At 35.0% G+C, this 18,540-nt stretch overlaps 2 protein-coding genes across 2 annotated transcripts; both read right to left on the bottom strand.

The window, feature by feature from the left end:
- On the bottom strand, positions 594 to 5,039 carry LOC109329971. The gene is made up of 5 exons (XM_019563910.1): positions 4,861 to 5,039; positions 1,399 to 2,859; positions 1,186 to 1,254; positions 911 to 1,109; positions 594 to 770 (listed from the first exon to the last, which is right to left on the bottom strand). The coding sequence occupies exons 1-5, from the start codon at positions 4,861 to 4,863 to the stop codon at positions 700 to 702; spliced, it is 1,803 nt and encodes a 600-aa protein (XP_019419455.1). The 5' UTR covers positions 4,864 to 5,039; the 3' UTR covers positions 594 to 699.
- On the bottom strand, positions 8,160 to 17,639 carry LOC109329982 (ABC transporter B family member 20-like). The gene is made up of 11 exons (XM_019563921.1): positions 17,018 to 17,639; positions 16,591 to 16,645; positions 16,306 to 16,481; positions 15,986 to 16,186; positions 12,778 to 13,037; positions 12,390 to 12,700; positions 12,086 to 12,306; positions 11,620 to 11,960; positions 10,540 to 11,327; positions 10,214 to 10,455; positions 8,160 to 9,925 (listed from the first exon to the last, which is right to left on the bottom strand). Exons 1-11 carry the CDS (start codon positions 17,390 to 17,392, stop codon positions 8,696 to 8,698), a joined length of 4,200 nt encoding a protein of 1,399 aa, XP_019419466.1. The 5' UTR covers positions 17,393 to 17,639; the 3' UTR covers positions 8,160 to 8,695.

Here is an 18,540-nt window from a genome sequence, read left to right on the forward strand (position 1 = left end):
TAATAGAATATGCCCTCTGAGAATAATAACTTCCTTTTAACTTAAAAACCAAGTTTTTTAAAATATAATAATTTTGTTATAAGCTTGTAGTTGTATAACTATCTTTGAAACTAACTAAAATTTGAAAAAAAAAAAGAAGAGAATGAAGATAATAATATTAGTTTTTAGTTAGAGGTAACTAATGTAATTTTTAAATATTTTGAAAGGTAAAATTAATACAAATGATTGAAAGTTTTTTTCATTTTTTGAACTTTATGAAAAGTTCTTTGTACCTCCTTTCAATCTCTGTTTATCAAAACACTCTACCAACTTATTAACTAAGTCAAGAAGCTACAAACAAAAATTATAAGTTATAAGTGTATGTTTCAGAACAGTGCAAACATGTGATATTGCATGAGCTATTAGACACTTGACAACTCCATATTCACAATATTTTCTCAAAGATTCATAAAGGAACATTACATGCAAGGAATTTTACGAAGGTGATAAATGTCACAAAACTGTATTCGAAAGAATGATTCTCTACTACAGAGTAGACATCTTCATCTACAGAATAAAACAATCAAGATCCAATAAGAAGCATCACCTCAAACTTTTCAATTAAATAACCTTCTGAAAACGACTAAGTTGATATTCACTCGCTATTAACAGATCACATATTTACCATTCTTTTGAACTTTCAAGGGAGAAAAATTAAACTCAAGATGGTATGAACACCTCATCCTCTCCATAAATGCGTTGAAGCTCCCGAGTTGCAGCTTGGTATGATGCTGAGGGGGGAATAGATTAATAGTATAAAGGATTTAAGAGTTTTTGTTATAGTTAACCAAGCATAAAGGATTTAAGGTAAGGACACATGGTCATCCAAATGTTCATAATCACAATGAAGAGAAAGGAAAATTCTCATTACCTTTCCATACATCGAAGTTCTTTTGGTTAATGGTGGAGCCAGTTACATTTTGAATTGCATCAAAAAGCATATCTTGAGGAGTGTTTTTCAGCTCTTGAACAACAGCATAGATGGTTTTTCCATTTTCAAAGTATATGTGATTGTTAGGGTGTTTAGTCTTGGCCCCAGCATGATGCTCGAATTCATATGCATTAAGTGCCTTCATGACAGAATTTAACAGATGAGCCGAAGTACTTGTTTAATGCAAATTGACGCAAGCGATTTTAGATGCTAACCTTTGACTGATTGCACTCATCACAAGAACACAAATACCCAGTTCCTTTAATGATTCCGGTAAGACTTTTCTGCCAAGAAGAATACCAAACATGTTTAAAGCATTAATATAAACATCTTTTCTCGCAAGAAGAATACAAACCATGTTTAAAGCATTAATATAAACAACTACAACAACTCGGAAATGAAGGAACACAAAATTAAAACACATTTACCTCCCTTGACCATGAAACATATCTCACATGAACACCATCAAAAATGCCGGTTGACAACAAACTTTTAACATTTGAAGGGAAGTTGTTAGTAGTAGTAGGAGCCTTCTTGGTTGTCTTCGTCTCTTTGTTCTTAATGATACTATCATTTTTAGTATTAAGTTTTGGAGTGATATTTACAAGTGACTCGGAGTTTGATTCAGTCAGATCCTTCGGGCTATCCAAAGCCTGAATTTGGTTATGGTTGCTCATGAACAAATCATAGCCACAAATTCTACCACCAGATGGACTTAGTTCAATGTTTTCACGAGAAGCTCCGAAAGATATGTTACTGCTCTCACCCAAACTGCGGTCGTGACCCATTGGTAAAGAGCTAGACTCTCCTTTGTCGTATGATGGAATGTTTGAACTCTCCTTATCATAGGTTGGACCCATTGATATTATATGATCATTGCTTTTGTCATAGGAAGGAGCAATGGTTATGAAATTTTCTCTTGGTTCACTATAGGTTGGACCGATTGATATGAAGTTCTCATATCCCTTGGTATATGAGGTACCCAGAGAAATCAAATTGCTGTCTTCCTTTTCATAAGACTGGCCCATTGACATGAAATTTCCATCTCTCCTGTCATTGGGCCGACTCAATGATAAGATACTGTCATCTCCCTTTCCATAACTGTGACCCATCATCGTAAAATTGCCATCCCCTTTATTAAAGGTGTGACTCATCGGAAGAAGATTCTCGTCAGTTTTACCAATTCTGGTCCCCATGGCAATGATATCGGCATTTCTATTGTTATAAGTCGGGTCCAGTGATATGTTGCCATCATTCTTATTGTAGCCCACACCAATTGAAATTGAACTGTTATCTGTTCTACTAAAGGAGTGTCCTATGGATGCAGGAACACAAATGTCAGAGTGTCCTATGGATGCAGGAATACCATGGTCAGAGCGCCCTACAGATACAGGAAGGCAATTATCAGAGTCTCTGACTTGATTAACTTTAACTTTCCGGATGCCACCAAAATTGAGACATGAAGAAGGGTCTGAAATGGTATGAGATATTGACAAGCTCATAGATGGATCATTATGATATTGATTCTCAAAATCCTTCCTTCCCATGTTCACATTTTCACTTCTAATTGGTGGTAAGTTCTTATCAACATAATTGACACCCCGTTCAAGACCAGATCCAAAGAGATGGTCTGAAAATTGACCCGTGACTGAGTGAAATCCCGTTTTGTTGTCCCATGGAGAAACATTCGCCTGTGAAACTCCTGAAACTGTGCCACCACTAACAGCTTCAACTGCTTGTTTTTTGTTGAATATTTCTGGTTCAACTGTATCTGCAGACCACTGACGACTACGCTTTGGTTCAACTCTCGAAGAATTCTCATATCCCACATTTTCTTCAGCTAAGCAACCAGCATCATGTTGCATCCAAAAGCTTTTATGCTGGAAAGACTGCAAAAATCACAGTTAAAATAATCATCTTATTAGCAGAAATTGCAATTTTAAGAAGTTACCGAATGTAAAAGAACATCTATAGTCTACATAAATATAAATTATAAAACAGATGGTGATCATTTAGAAAACCAATGCATCAAACTTTAGGTTCTTCATAACATGAGGAAAAAAATAGAGCACAAGGCCGAAAGAAAAATGTGTATGAAGATATATATCCAGAAACATTTGTAACTAGTCACCATGTGTCATAGCCATACCATACCACCAGTCACTACATGACCTTTTAGTACGAAGACTGAGCGTGACATTTATGGACAAGAGCTGTACTTCGGAATGCGATGACAAAGGTATAGAAGCCAAATTTCACTCAGTTGGAGGACACTTATCAAATCAATGTCTCACCTTTACAAAATAAAACTTATAGCTATCTATTTTTATGTTATATGTTCACCTCAGCATTTCTTATATGCTCATTCAAACGACACGATTCTACAAACGTAATCATCATATTAGCAGAAGCAACACTTTCTAATCACATCGAGTGGTGTAATAAGACAGAAAAGCCAACAACCAAGACTGATATACAGACAATTATAGCAATCCAAACAATAACTAATTATTTCTATCATATCATTCCATTCCATATATGACCACCTATCTCCAAGAGTGGTCAGTAAGCAAGGGAACTAACCATACAAATCAAACCACGATTCCATGTCGTTCAAAATAACTTAAATAAATTATCATCAAGGTGCTTCAAATGACGACTAAATACTTCCCGAAGATTTTTATGAAATAAATTTCAGCATCAGTATGAGCACTCAACAACATGAATAAGCCAGTAGGAGGGTTATATTCTGCATTCTTATGTGGACAAATTCTATTAAGATGGGCCTTGGCCATTACCGTTACGATAGACTAGTCTTACATGGTTACACATAGTAGTCAATCTTGGATAACGACCAGCCCCAAAAACACTAAAGCAAGATGGACACACACCGTAATTGATATAAAATGAATGATTAATAGGCTGTGCATGTAAATGCATCCAAATTCATTGACGAACATTCATATTCAATATACCTAGAATAAGTATAAGCCTCTAAGGGTTAAAGTAATTAAGTTTAAGCATTCAAATGAAAATGGCAGTCATCATTTAGGAATGAAGCAGTGGAACACAAATCAAGTCACAGATGAAAACCGAGGACGGGTCTGTCTGCTGCAAAACTCGCTGCGCTTGCAGGAAGTGGCAGGATGAACAAAAGGCTGCAGAGAGAAGGCGATTTGACGGAATCGCTAAAAAAACAGGGGCAATGATAGGATTTTAACTCTGCAAGAGGATAGTGGTGACAACGGTGCTGAAGGGGACTGAAATTTGCCAAAACACGATGCATTGTGCATTGCAGCCCAGCCACGCGAGTCACTCTAGTGTGTGCGCTATTGACTACGTGGTGACTACATACCATAAAGAGCATAGAACGAGCCCCGTTAATTGTAAAAAAGCTATATTATTCCATGAATAAAGAAAGAAATTGGATATTACTTGTTAGAGGCCATAAATTAGTTACACAATGGTAGTTTAACTAATTTCCACCAACCATCAAAGTCATATATTATGAGTTTTAAACAGGATTGTCATATTTATTTATCTAAAGATGTATTTTCTCTATCTTCAACCAAACATCATAGACTATATTGTTTATGTCTCCTATCATTTCAAACACTAGATAGAAACAAATAACTTATTGCAACCATGTTGAAATTCTACATTTATTCTAATAGCGAATCAGCTCATGAACTTATAACTTATTGCAACATCAAACAGCTTTTTCGAAATATTTATAAAATCTTCACATTGCTAAAGAAACCAATATAAATATATAATTTCAAGCGCATTTGAAATAAACCATAAACACCAAACAAATAAAAAGAACAAACCATAAATACCAAACAAATGAAGAGAACGAAAAAAAGAGGTGCATCACATACTTTAATTACCATTATCTTGCCGGTGTTTCAAAACAAGTCTGATTCCGATTGACCGTTTACCACCCCACACTGTAATGTAAATGAATCATAGAATTCAAAATCTTACAACTTCGTCCACCGCACCACATTATATTAAATAAAAACTAAACGTTCAAGCTTAAGATCAGTTGATCAAACTAAAATCTTACAATTCTATATTAAATAAACACGACATAAAAACATAAAAAATAAGTAAGAAAAAAAAACCTAGAATGAGAGACTTGAATGAATCAAGTGAAAGAAAGAATGAGAATAGAAAAGGCTAAGAATACAGAATCGGGACTATGGCAGGGGTTTTTATAGGAATATAGGAATGGTGTTTAGAGTGGTGGGAAAGAAGATCAGTGATATAGAGCGGGAATCCCTAGAGCTACCATTAATACCGGACGAGTATGGACCGTGCACGTGGCACTTATTCGAGCTTCGGGTATGTCGAAAACAGAATCACCACCATTTGATTCAAGTGTTGTGGTGCAGTAGAATGAATACTTATTTAATGAATATGTTTTTTATATACATGTTAATTGAAGTCCTAATATGATTGTTTATTTGGGCTAACAGACTTTGTTGAATATTTATGTAATGAAATATTTGTATGTTATAAAAAATTATTTTCAATTTATTCTTATATAATGAAGTCTGTATAATGAATATTGGTTTAAGTGATTTATATTTGATTTCTTTTAAGTAAGGTCTTGGATTCTAATTTTGTAGATGGAAAAAATATTTGCCAGAAGAATTAACCTCACATATTTATGGATATTCCCGGCTCGGATATGATTAACTCTGGTGCAAGGATACCAATTGTAAACCAAAAAATAATAATAAAATGCTCATGATGGAAGTCTATATATAGAAAATATTTTCTGAAATAAGTAATAATATTCTTCTATCTAATGAATAAATAAGTAACTCTTTCTGAAAATTTGTTTTTACCTCATTCTAGTAAATATCTTTCATACAAATCAAACATTTAACTAGTTAGTTGCATAAAATGTATGGATATATAAATGTATGAAAAATATAGTTAAAAATATATTTTTGTATAAAAAATATATTATAATATGGTTCAAGGTTGCAACCAAGAAAGTTGATTATCATTTTGATTTGTTGGACAAAACATTAACTTGTAGCTGGAGTTTATACAATTTAGCTATGAACATGTAATTGTGAGTTTACAGAGTATAAGTCTACAGTTGATTGAATTCTTCAAAGAAAGTAGCCAAAATTTATTAAATAATTAAAAAAGATGCCTACTACTTATTTATTTACTATTTGTTTAGTTTTTTATTAATTAAATTATAATTATTAATTGGAGCAATTAAATAAGTATATAATTATATAATATTAATAATTTGGTAAAAGTATTATTAATTTTATAACTATTTATTTAATTATCTACTTGGCAAAATTATTAACAATTCACTCTCTCTAATCCAATTTTATATTTGGACTGTTGTTAGTGTTGTTTTCTTAGATTGGATTTTAGTGGATCCCATTTAAATTACGTAGGGTTTTTGTCTTCTCGTTTTCGAGAATGTATATTTGTTTTTTCCTGTTTGTAATTTTTGTTCTTTTCAATAAAATTTCACTTAACAAAAAAAACTTAGACAAAATTATCATCACAATATTGGTCTATAGTGTAAGGCCCTACTAGATCCCCTGGATAGTACAAAAAAAAAACTTAGACAAAATCGTTAAAATAAAACAAGGCATAAATTATGCTTATTTCATCATCAAATAAACAACATGCTAGTTAGATGATTGTTTTAAATTATAGTTATGGACATCGAATGTTAAATATTATGGCTGCGATTCAAGTTTTGAACCATAATTCAAAGCATTTGCTGAGATTGGTTCATAAGTCCTAGGTTGAAGAATTCATGGTTTCAATGTAACAAACAAAAGTAAAATAAGCAAAGATAAACAAATGCATTGAAACTATGAATGGAATATGATAAGATCAAACCTAAAAAGTTCATTCACAAAGGGTGAGAACTTCAAAATCCTTTATTGTTAACAAAGTTGCATCAAAATCTGTAGTCTTGAAGTTACTGCAGTTTGAATCAAGTTTGAAATCAAGCATGACCTCACTCAAGTTAAAATGATATTCAAGTCAAATCGAACAAAACGGTCCACAAAATCGAAAAGATTTTAGTTTAGAAGTTCTAAGATAGAGAGATTTCAATTGCAAGTTATCTATGATTGTTAGATTATGAAGCTTTGATTTAGAATCAACACTCAAAGATTGCAATCCATTGCACTCAATGATCACCAATTTCACAAGATGCTCCATATTTGAAGTACAAAGCCTATCCTAATATGATTCCCTAAGATAACAATTAGAGGATAAGGTCAAATATATGTAGCCTTAAAACTTTATACCACTTGAACTCATGATTTTTACTGGGTGTGTAGTCCTTAACTCAAATTAGTAACTAATCATATATTTATAAAAAATATGTCAAATTTTTATACTATAATTTATTTTTGAATGAATACGTCTGCCATTATTTATTAATTAAAGGCAAACATGTATGGTTTGCATGGGACCATTTTGTGCAATTACTATGTCGGCTTTAAATCTGATTTGTAAAATGAACACATGATAAAACTTGTTTGACAATTAAACTATAGAGATGTCATAGTATGATAATCATGCAAGTGTCACATTAATTTTATCATATAGCAATATTATATACTATGGTTAAGTGGAGAGCCTAAAACTATACAAACATCACATTTAAATCTCACACTTTTAATCTGGGACTAAGTCTAGTGTTTTAAATTGCATTTAGTATATGGAGTCCTTCATACAAAATCAATTATCAATATGAATTTTGCTTACATTAAAAAATTCAATTTTCATATATGCAAAGGTTGATCCTTAAATATCATACTTACAAAACTCACTAGTCATTTACCAACTATCCTTAACCTCATGGATAGAGAAGTAAAGAGTTATGTATGACAAACAAGAAATGCTCTATAAACCTCTCATCTCATGTCTAAGTGTGGTATATGTTTATAGAGAGTGCCCATCTGTTGTCCCACACTTAGTGTCACAACATGTGCCATGACCTTGTGATTGGTCAGAAAATTACTTAAAAATTACATTTTAACTTATATATATTTTTTCAACCAACCACAAGGTCATGACACATGGAGTGACACCAAGTGTAGGACAGCAGATGTGCACCCGCTTATCGAGTCATGGATTCTTTGACAAAAAAACACCTGAAAATTTGCATCCAATAATATAGAAGAAAAACAAAAACACTCATGAGATTCAAGTAGCAAAAGGAATGCCTTCTGAACTATCAACTATATATACAGAAGTTGCAACTCTTACAACTAAATTTTCTACAATTACACAAATTGAAAAAGAAAAAAAAAACAAAATTATAGTTATGAATAAGTTCATCACCCCTCAGCAGAAATAGTGTTGATTCCACCCTCTCTCCTGAGATACAAATTGATACCATGGAGATACAAAACACCATCAGTCTAACCTGCATGGCTCCAAAGAATCAATCCCAAACTCACAAACCAACCAAACTCCAAAATCCTATCACAAAATCCTACACATCTATCCCTCATACAGTATTCTCTTTCTACGCCTATCAATGCCGTGTGCTAATCCAAGTTTCATCGTTTCCATTGCCACCCACCATTTCTACCCGACGTTCTTGGAAAGATCCATCAGGTGCAAAAGTCACCAGCTATTCATCACAGGCAGGCAGAAGGTGAAACTATGACCGTAAATGAACATTAGTAACAACTACCCACATCACATGCTCCCATCCTAAACAAGCCGATGCTGACGCATTGCCTTACCAAAATGAGGTTGCATCAATCGGACGTACAGACCATTCTTTGCTGCCAATGAATCATGAGTCCCCTCCTCCACAATCCGTCCTCCATTAAGCACTACAATATTGTCCACGTGCCTCATCATTGCAGCCCTATGCGCTATTAAAATAGTGGTCTTGTTTCCCATCATTAGGGTTTCTAGAGCCTCTTGTACTACTCGGCTTGACTCAGATTCAATTGACGAACTTGCTTCATCTACCAACAAGATAGGAGCATTTTTCAGCACTACCCTCGCAATTGCAATTCTCTGTTTCTGTCCAGGAGTTAAGTCAACACCTCTCATCCCGACATGAGTGTCATATCCGTGAGGCAAGCTGCTAATAAAATGATGAGCATTTGCTATTCTTGCAGCCTCTTTCATCTCAGCTTCATTGGCATTATGCCTTGCATATATTATGTTTTCCCTTATAGTTGTTGAGAAGATAATAGGTTCCTGCTGAATAAGACCAAGGTGACTCCTCAACCATCTCAAGTTATAGAGCTTTAAGTCCCTCCCATCAAGTATAACTTGACCAGCAACTGGATCGTAAAATCTCTCAATCAAGGATATTATAGTGCTTTTCCCCGAACCTGAAACTCCCACAATAGCAACTGTTTGTCCCCCACTGACTTTGAGACTAAAATTGCTCAATACCAACACTTCGGGACGAGATGGGTAACAAAAATCAACATTCTTTAACTCAATGCTTCCATATACATTGGGTGGCTTCAATGCTGAGCTATCATCAGGCTCAATTTTAGGCACACGATCTATAATGTCGAACACTGATATGAGAGATTTCCGTCGTTTAAGTATGTAAGGAGCCAATCCAAATGGCTCCACAAGTGCAAATGTTGCAAATGAGAAAACCATGTACTCCTTGAGTGCAGTAGGTGGATCAATATAACCATTTTTTATACATATTGCAGTGTACCAAAGTAGAAGGGCATTACAAGCAAAAAGAAGAAATTGTGAAAAGCCAAACGCAAAACCAATTGCCATTCCATGAAGAAAGCTTTGTTTGAATATTTTCTTTAACTGCAGCCTATAGAGCTCCATCACCTTATTACCAGCACAAAATGCAACAACAGTGTAAATGTTTCTAACTGCATCTTCAAGAACCAAAGATGCCTTTCTGTGCATTTCCTGTATGCCCCTTGAAAATCCAGCAAGCCACAATTTCTGCAATATTCAAGCAGGGTGTTGTTAATGTTTGTTATGAAAGAGATTGAAGTAAACCAACTTAACTCTCCAATTATCCTTAGTCAGATCAGCAAGCCATTCATTCATAAATATGCAAGACCTAGAAAACAAAATTATTTTATGTGCTGCAGATCTCACTTATCCAGAGCAGATACGGGCATGAATTTCCACAAAGAGCATTTACATGATAAAGAAATAAAACTCAAACAAACCCCAAGGAAAAGTTGTATTTGGAAGACAGTTGTATTTACATGAGGAGGAGCAAACCTGGGCAAATGCAGACAAACACAGAACTGGAAGGGTTCCAAAAGCCACAAGTGCTAACCGCCAGTGTAGCAAAGCACCAATGAGAAGACCAACAATAACTGCAGCACTGTCTTGTATAAATATGGAAAGTCGGTTGCTAAAAGCAGCTCGTACAAAAGTAGCATCGTTGGCCAATCGCATGGATAAATTGTCAGCACTGTTTTCCTCATCATCAAACCATCCAACTTCATTGCGTAGCATGGCTGCCATATCATAGAAAAAGCTTAAGTACTGCTCAAAAATCCACATTTTTAAAATAAAATGCTGCAAGATGGGGATTTATATACCTGAGAACATCATTCTCCTAACTCTTTCTGTCATTTTTTCTCCCATTATACCAAAGTAGAAATGCTGCAAAAAGTTGGCAATAACTGTCACAATGCCCATGCAACCAATGACCAAGCACCACTTGTTTACCTCCTGTTGTAAGTGATTTTTTTCATCAATTCTATAGTAAGCTGTCACCACAAGGCCAATAACATAAGCAAGAAGAGGATTGAAGGAACCAAAGATAGCAGCACCAATGCTTCCTAACACAGCATAAAGCCACTCAGCAAAACTAAGCTCCGCTAGCTTCTGAATTGATGGTGGTTTTCGATGCCGCAAGTCCCTTCTTTCTCTCATTGTAACTGAAACATCATCAGAAGGACTATGTGGTCTACTGAAAGTCTGTGAATGGGAGCGCTCATTTTTAGGATCAGATGTTAAAAGAGGCGAAACTGGGGATTCTGGATCAGAATCATTTGATGTTTGTCGATGCACAGACTGAACATCAATCTTGGGCAAATCTGGCAGTCTCATTTCAAAACTGTCCTGCCTTGTTATTGATGGCTCCTTATCTGCTGCATCGAAAGCCTGACCATTTTCCAGATTCTTCTCAGGTGGTGGGCTCCGTACTTTTGGTGATTCTTGCGAGTTTAAAATATCATCTGTAGCTCGAGATACATTAGACCTTCTTTGAAGAGAAGGTGACTTCAGCATTTTAGGGGGAGACGGTTCTTTGATGCTATGACTTTCTGAAGAATCTTTCTCAATTCGGAATGCTGCAGTATCCTTGTAGTTTCGAACAGGCATCCTAGATGAAGAGAAAAAATTAGCAAAGTGTAAGTGATCTTCCTATCTATCATTGAGAAAATCTTGCATATTATCAGAAGCACATTATTACAAGCTATAGTCCAGTGGTATTCAAACATACTAAAGAAAGTGTAAACATCATAGCTTATTATTCTAAGAACTCATTTTCTCAAGAAACTCTTTACAGTTTCACCAATCCAAAATTTGTTACTAAAAGAGTTGTATTATATTCTGGGAAGGCATGAAAAACAATGCACATAAAAAAAATATGCGTGATTTTTCTAGAATTAGACCTCTTGGGAAGTTTTGCTGCCTCTTCACATCGAAGAAGCTCTGCATATAAGCCACCCAGGGTTAACAATTCATCATGAGTACCCATTTCAACAAGCTGACCTTCCTCCATAACAGCTATGTAATCCGCATTCCTTATGAAACTAAGCCTTCGAGCAATTATTATAGTTGAGCGTCCCAACATAAGCAGATCCAGAGCCTCCTGAACAGCCCTTTCAGCCTCAAAATCAAGTCCACCGGTAACCTCATCAAGCAGAAGAATTGATGGATTTAGAAGCACAGCTCTTGCAATAGAAAGTTTTATTTTCTGCTCTTCGTTTAAGGCTAGACCAGCCCTGCCAACCTAAAAGACAGGAAGGAAAGCTTAGTGTTTGAAATAAAAATGGGATTGATACGTGAAAGGAAATATTGAAAAAACAACTTAACAAATAACCAATGCCATATATAATCAAATCAGCCAAGCTTCACCTGGGTGTCATAACCTTTCTCCAATGAGCTGATAAATGTATGTGCATGAGCTATTTTAGCAGCCTCTTCAATTTGATCCATAGTGGCACCCCTCCCGTAAGCAATGTTGTCTCTTATACTCAAACTGAGTAAAGCAGGCTCCTGGGTGACTAGTCCTATTTGGCTCCTCAGCCATTCCAGTTTCAAATTCTTGATATTTTCACCATCTAAAAGAACTTCACCTGAACCACAGATTAGGAAACCGATTAAAGTCTGCAAATGACTGCAACAGAAAAATTATACACTGCTAAGGGGAAATAATTACCTAATGTAGGATCATAGAAACGCTCCATGAGTGGAATAATACTACTTTTTCCAGAGCCATTTCTGCCAACAAGTGCCACAGCTTTCTTAGCAGGTACAGTGAGATAAAATTCACTCAATATAGGAATTTCAGGACGAGATGGATAACTGAAATAAACATTCCGAAACTGTATATTTCCTTGCACAGAATCGGGGGCAGTGCCATCTTGATTAACAGAGGAGGATGACCGGCTTATCATCTCAAATAGTCTATAAGCAGCTATTCGTCCTTGATCAAATGAGTAGAAATTTGTTGCTGCTTGATTCAACCCCCTTAATCAATGTAACAAAAATTATAAGTAAAGCAGTTAACATATAATAAAAACATACAAGTTGCGAATGATGCTTACAAGCCACTCAGAATTACAGCAAAGAGAGCTGTTATAATTTCACCACCATGTGCTTTTCCATGAATAACCAAGAACCTTCCAACCCAGAGTTGTAATGCACAAGAACATATTGCCAGTCCATACGTAAATCCAAGACCAAGCCCTTGAACAAGACTTATTAATATACCATATCTGAGAGTAGCTTGCAGGGATGTTGCATATGAATACTTGGCCAATGTTTCATTTGTGAATGCATACAATGTCTTGATATAGGAAACTGCCTGCATGACAAAAAATTATCTACACTAAGAATCAGTGGCACTAAGATACTTGACCAAATAAAGACAGCATCCATTATTTCCACCTCATAAAACTACTAAGATAAGATACTTGACCAGATAAAGAGACATCCATTATATCCACTTCATAAAATTCAAAAGAAAAAAAATATAAAGTTGAAGCAATTAGGGCAATCATTTGTTTCTTCATAAAAAAAGAAATATTAGAAGAAATATCCTCAGAAAAAAACAAAAAAGACCTACGAACTGAGCAACAGAGCCATGCAACAAAGCATGCTACTCCCTCAGCATATCTACCAAAGAAACACCCCCAAAAAGCCCATGTGCCAAGCAATCCGGGAAGTCATGCTTACACACACATACAAGAACAACCAAGCCTTAATCCCACTAGTTGGGGTTGGCTATATGGATCGACAGACGCCATAATGCTCTATCATAGTTCATGTTCATTGACAAAGCATTGATCACTAAACCTTTCTTAATTGTTTCGCCTATGGTTTTTCTTGGTCTCACTCTTTCTCTAGGAATTGAACTAACCTCCCTGATCTACTCTTATTATGGGGGCTTATGGTCTCCTCCAAACATGTCCGAAACCACATAAGGCACGATTCTACCATAGAAAACACACACACAGAAATATATATATATATATATATATATACCTCAAAACTACTCCACATACAATCTAATATGAAATATATATGTATATATAGCATTCAATGAGATAGGTAGGCAAATAGAAGCATGGAACAAAGTTATAAATATCTTAGTATGTACAATCTGTCATTTTGTAGGAACAGTTTATGCATCTTGACATCATTTGAGGAGAAAAAGATGATCTAGTATTCATAAAAGACATAAATAATAGGAAAAGCATTTCAGCATCATGAAGTATTCGGTTGGAGTGAAATGTTCACGACATTGGATTGAAACTATATAACAGGCATATATCCATTCTCTTAAAATTCCACAGCAGACCAAGATTGTTTTCTACTCCATCAATTCATACCAAAATCATGTATAACATGCTCTTCAAACTAATGAAAAATAAAAAATATTGCATAGTTTTACTTATTGAAATTTTATGAAATTTGGCATGCAAGATTAACATGAATGAGGCAAATTTAATAGTGGGATTATGCTAATGAGAGGGTGAGCCTCAGCATGACAGTAAGTTTGCTTGCATTGTGACATACAGGTCATGAGTTCAAATCCTGGAAACAGCCTCTTCGTTTGCGAGGGCAAGACTGCGTACATCTACCCTCCCCAGATCCCACTAAATGGAGCCTCTTGCACTAGGCTGACTTTTTCCCCCTTCTAATCCTGCTAAATCTTACACCAACACCAACATATGCTGATGCAGATTCAATCAATCATGCATATACATTTACTATATTTTCTGTTAGCAACATATTCAGATATTCTCCAGAGTTTGAAAGAAATTATAATCTAAAAGGAGAAAGAAACTGAAGAGAAATACGTCAAAGGAATTGTCAACCCCGAGCGAAGATTTTTTACAACAGGAAGCAACAATTATGCAGGTTCAAGTTGGAATGTATAGAAGCAAAATAAAAGGAAAAAACAATAAAAAAAAAATAATTTCATCAACTACATGCCACCACTACTCTAGTTGATCTCCTAGGAGGCACTACTCTATGTTTCTGGAAGCAGAAAATAGGATGACAAATAAAAGCACTGATCTAATCATAGAACAGTAGAAATAATATATAAATTCTTGGTGTATAGGTTAATAGCTGAAACTCTTCATACTTAAATGTTGACTGGTGTGGAGTCCGAATAATGTTTACATTGGTCGCTGCAGCAGCAAATATGCAAAGGATAGATGGCATGAGAAAGTAATGACTAGCGATGAGTTAGAGAATGTTCTCTGACAGTCTGGCCACCTATGTAGTCTCGGTACTTCAAAATGGTTGCCATTTCATATAACCATATCATATGATTCATATCTGATACTTTAATACTTCTTATATCTATATATTTTCTTATTTGTTTCAAGAATTTTTACCATACTGACATATCTGTGCCTTATAATATCAACCAATATTCATGCTTCTTAGCTGGCCACTTACAATCTTACATGAAATAGCCATCATGTCGAATGTCCCAAATGCCACACCCGCAGTCTTTTGATAAAACTAAGAATAGAAATAATAATGCTGACAGCAACTATAGCAAGTTTAACTGAAGAGGGAGAAGGGATCCCATTCAGCTATCTAAGTGAGACGCTCATTTTTATCCTTGCCATAAGATCTAAAGCAACAGGAAATCAATCCCAAACTTTGCGCCTTGACAACATTTTAATTCAATAAACAAAATTGGCAGCAAATATTAACTGGAAAAATGGGGCTCCTTAATAGTATCAAAATTAACTACAAGCCTAAGCAATTTTTTAATTTCCCAAAATACTTACTACTCGTATTTCAGGTATATTTTAGGAAGTATACAACAAAATCAAAAAAATCACCTTAAGAAATGAAGGATATTCTACATTCCCTGTAGAACTGCAATCATTAAAATATAGAATAGTGCAACCTGAGCACACATTGCCATCATTACATCATTAATGGTAGGCAATGAACAGGCCAGTTTTAGACCCAACACGAATATCCCATATCACAAATAATAAATGTAGAAAGCACCAAAAGAAACAAATGAATCCTTAACACCGTCTGAAAATTGAGAGAACAGAATTAAGGCTGAACCCTTCGACATGTCAGCTTTAATTTCATCACTTATAAAGAACCAATGTTATATTCAATAGATAAGGTGATTGATCTCATTTTTAAATTCGACACAAAAGAGTACTAAAATTCATGCACACATCTATCTCATAGGTAAACACGAAAAAGGAGATGAGAAAAGTACTTCCATTGTAAGAAACACAATTCAAAGTAAAAAAGATAAACAACCTGTTCAGCAATGCTTGCTGCTTCAGCATATGCATCTTGAATATTCTCTGCAAGCCTGTGGAGGAATATATTTGATACTCCTCCAGCAGCAACAATAAACGGGCCTGTGGCTAACGTTATCAACGCAATCTGCCAACAATTGATAAGTCCAATGACAAGACCACTGAAGAATGTAGCCATATTATGAATATAATTTCCAACCTGTATAGTCAAAAGCAAATAAACATATTATACCAGACATATTTGTGGATATACTGTCTGCAAAAAAGTTGAGATCTTCGAAGGAGCAAGTATATACACGTGACGAAAGGAAGACATACTTTTTCACTAAGGGCAGATTGAATAAGCAACACATCACTCAGTACTTGACTCACTATGTCTCCATTATTCCCGTAAGTATCAAAAAAACTCATATCTTGGTTTAGTAATACTTGAACATATTTTGATCTGATGACTGCAGTCTGTCGCTCCCCAGTCAAAATCCAACATGAAACCTCTATTAAAAATAAAATAAGTAAACAGCATTAGTAGTTGACGAGATTTACATGCAACATCTAATAAAACACATTACTCGTGATTAATTTCAATAAACATTTAAGTTTTACCAATCCAACCAGCTGCAAAAACTCCGGCAGCAATATAAACAATGATTAAAGCAAGCTGCATAAGAAACAACATAGGTAAGTTAGCACAAGTCCACTTTTAAACTTTAACACATGTTTCACAAATTGCATGCCTTGCAGAAACATGCAGACATGGAAATTTCCTCTTCTAAAGATTTCAAATAACAAAACGTGTACCCTTCAATTGACCCGAGAAAACCCTAATCTAAATCTTCCCCAAAACATTTCAATCACACAATCCTACTCCTGCATCTATTATTCACAGAAAATTGCACTTTCTTGAACATATCCCGAATTGATTAACCCTATAAAACCCCAATCCAACAATAAATCCTAAGTTCCTAAAACAAGTATGCACTATAACAACAAAACATGGAAGAGATACCACTTCCAAATAACTAGGGTTTACCTCAGTGAAGCGTTGAAACTGTTCCTGCGAACCCTCCATCCTCAAAACATGTATAATTTTCGCGAAATAGTGCAAGTAAACAACAAGAGCTGTGCCATGAGCCGCAGCAGCAACAGAGCCAACACACATGAGGAACCAATCAAATCGATCAGAGCAAGCAAATAGCCCCGAAAACGGAACAGCAGCCGGAGGTGGCTCCATTTCCTCAGGCTCCTCCATCTCTTCCTCAACCTCAACCTGCTGCGTCCCCGATGCCTCGGCCGAAGGGTCGAGGTACGGGGACGGAGACTCCGGTGGTTCCGAAACCTCGGAAACCGGAGTAAGAGGTTGTATGTGAGGTGGGGACCACCCGAATAATCCCCTTGATCCCATCATTTCCTCTTTCTTCTCCTCTAACCAGATCCAACCCAAAATCGTTTCTCAATTAATTTATAATAATAATAATAATAATAACAACAATAGTAATTCTTGTGTTGAGGCGAACGACGTCGTCCTGGCCTACGCCGGCACGATCGTCGCCGTGGAGTTAACGACTTTCGTGAGGGAGTGGCGCGTGGAAGACACGGAGAAGGAGACGGTTATTTATTGAGAGAGAGAGGAAAAAATGTGAAAAGTGTGTTTTATTTTATTTGTTGTGTAACGTTTAGAAACTCATTGAAGATTATGATTTTGTTGAAAAAGTTATTTAAATAATAAATAAATAATTGATTTATGGTTTTAAAAAGGGCACAGATACAGTGAGGTGTGAGCTGTGACAGCAATGGCATGCATGCAAAGCAGCCAAACCTGGAAAATGGAAAATGGAAAATGGAAAATGGAAAAAAGGGTATTTTAGTAAAATCATGGTCAATCATCATTGCTTTCAAATTACCTTCCACTCCTTCTTCATAGCTTTTTCCAAAGAACAACTTATATGGAGACGTATGTAACACGTCAAATTTGGAGAAAGAGAAATACTTGCATGGAAACGAAACCATGTAAAGACAACTAATAAGATATTGATAATATATTAATATTTTAATTTTTATCAAATTTAATCTTAAATAGTAGTATCAAAAACTATAAAATGTACTTGTCTCCAAATGTGACCGTATTATATGTGTTTCCATACAAGTTTTTTTTCGGAGACAAGTATATTTTATTGTTTTTGATGCTATCATTTAAGATTAAATTTAATTAGAATTAAGTTATTAATGTATTGTTAGGAGCTTATTGATTATTTCTCCATAGTTTCGTTTCCACACAAGTTTTTCTCTACCTTTTTCATTTATGTAAAGGGCTTAAAAGGGAAGGATATATATTTTTCAAAGGGTTTGAATATGGATGCTCACACTTAATATCTTAAAGGGATTCAAAATAATGTTTTATGTAGAATATATTAGGACAATAAAAGACTAATTCATTTTAGTTTTTTTGTATAATCAAGTATATGAAATAATTGTTTTTGAATATTTGTTTGTCCATTTTTAATAAATGTCATTCTTCTTTGTTTAAATATTTATGAAGTTGATTTAAACCCAAGT

Source organism: Lupinus angustifolius, chromosome LG02, assembly GCF_001865875.1.
Source record: "Lupinus angustifolius cultivar Tanjil chromosome LG02, LupAngTanjil_v1.0, whole genome shotgun sequence".
NCBI lineage: Eukaryota > Viridiplantae > Streptophyta > Magnoliopsida > Fabales > Fabaceae > Lupinus > Lupinus angustifolius.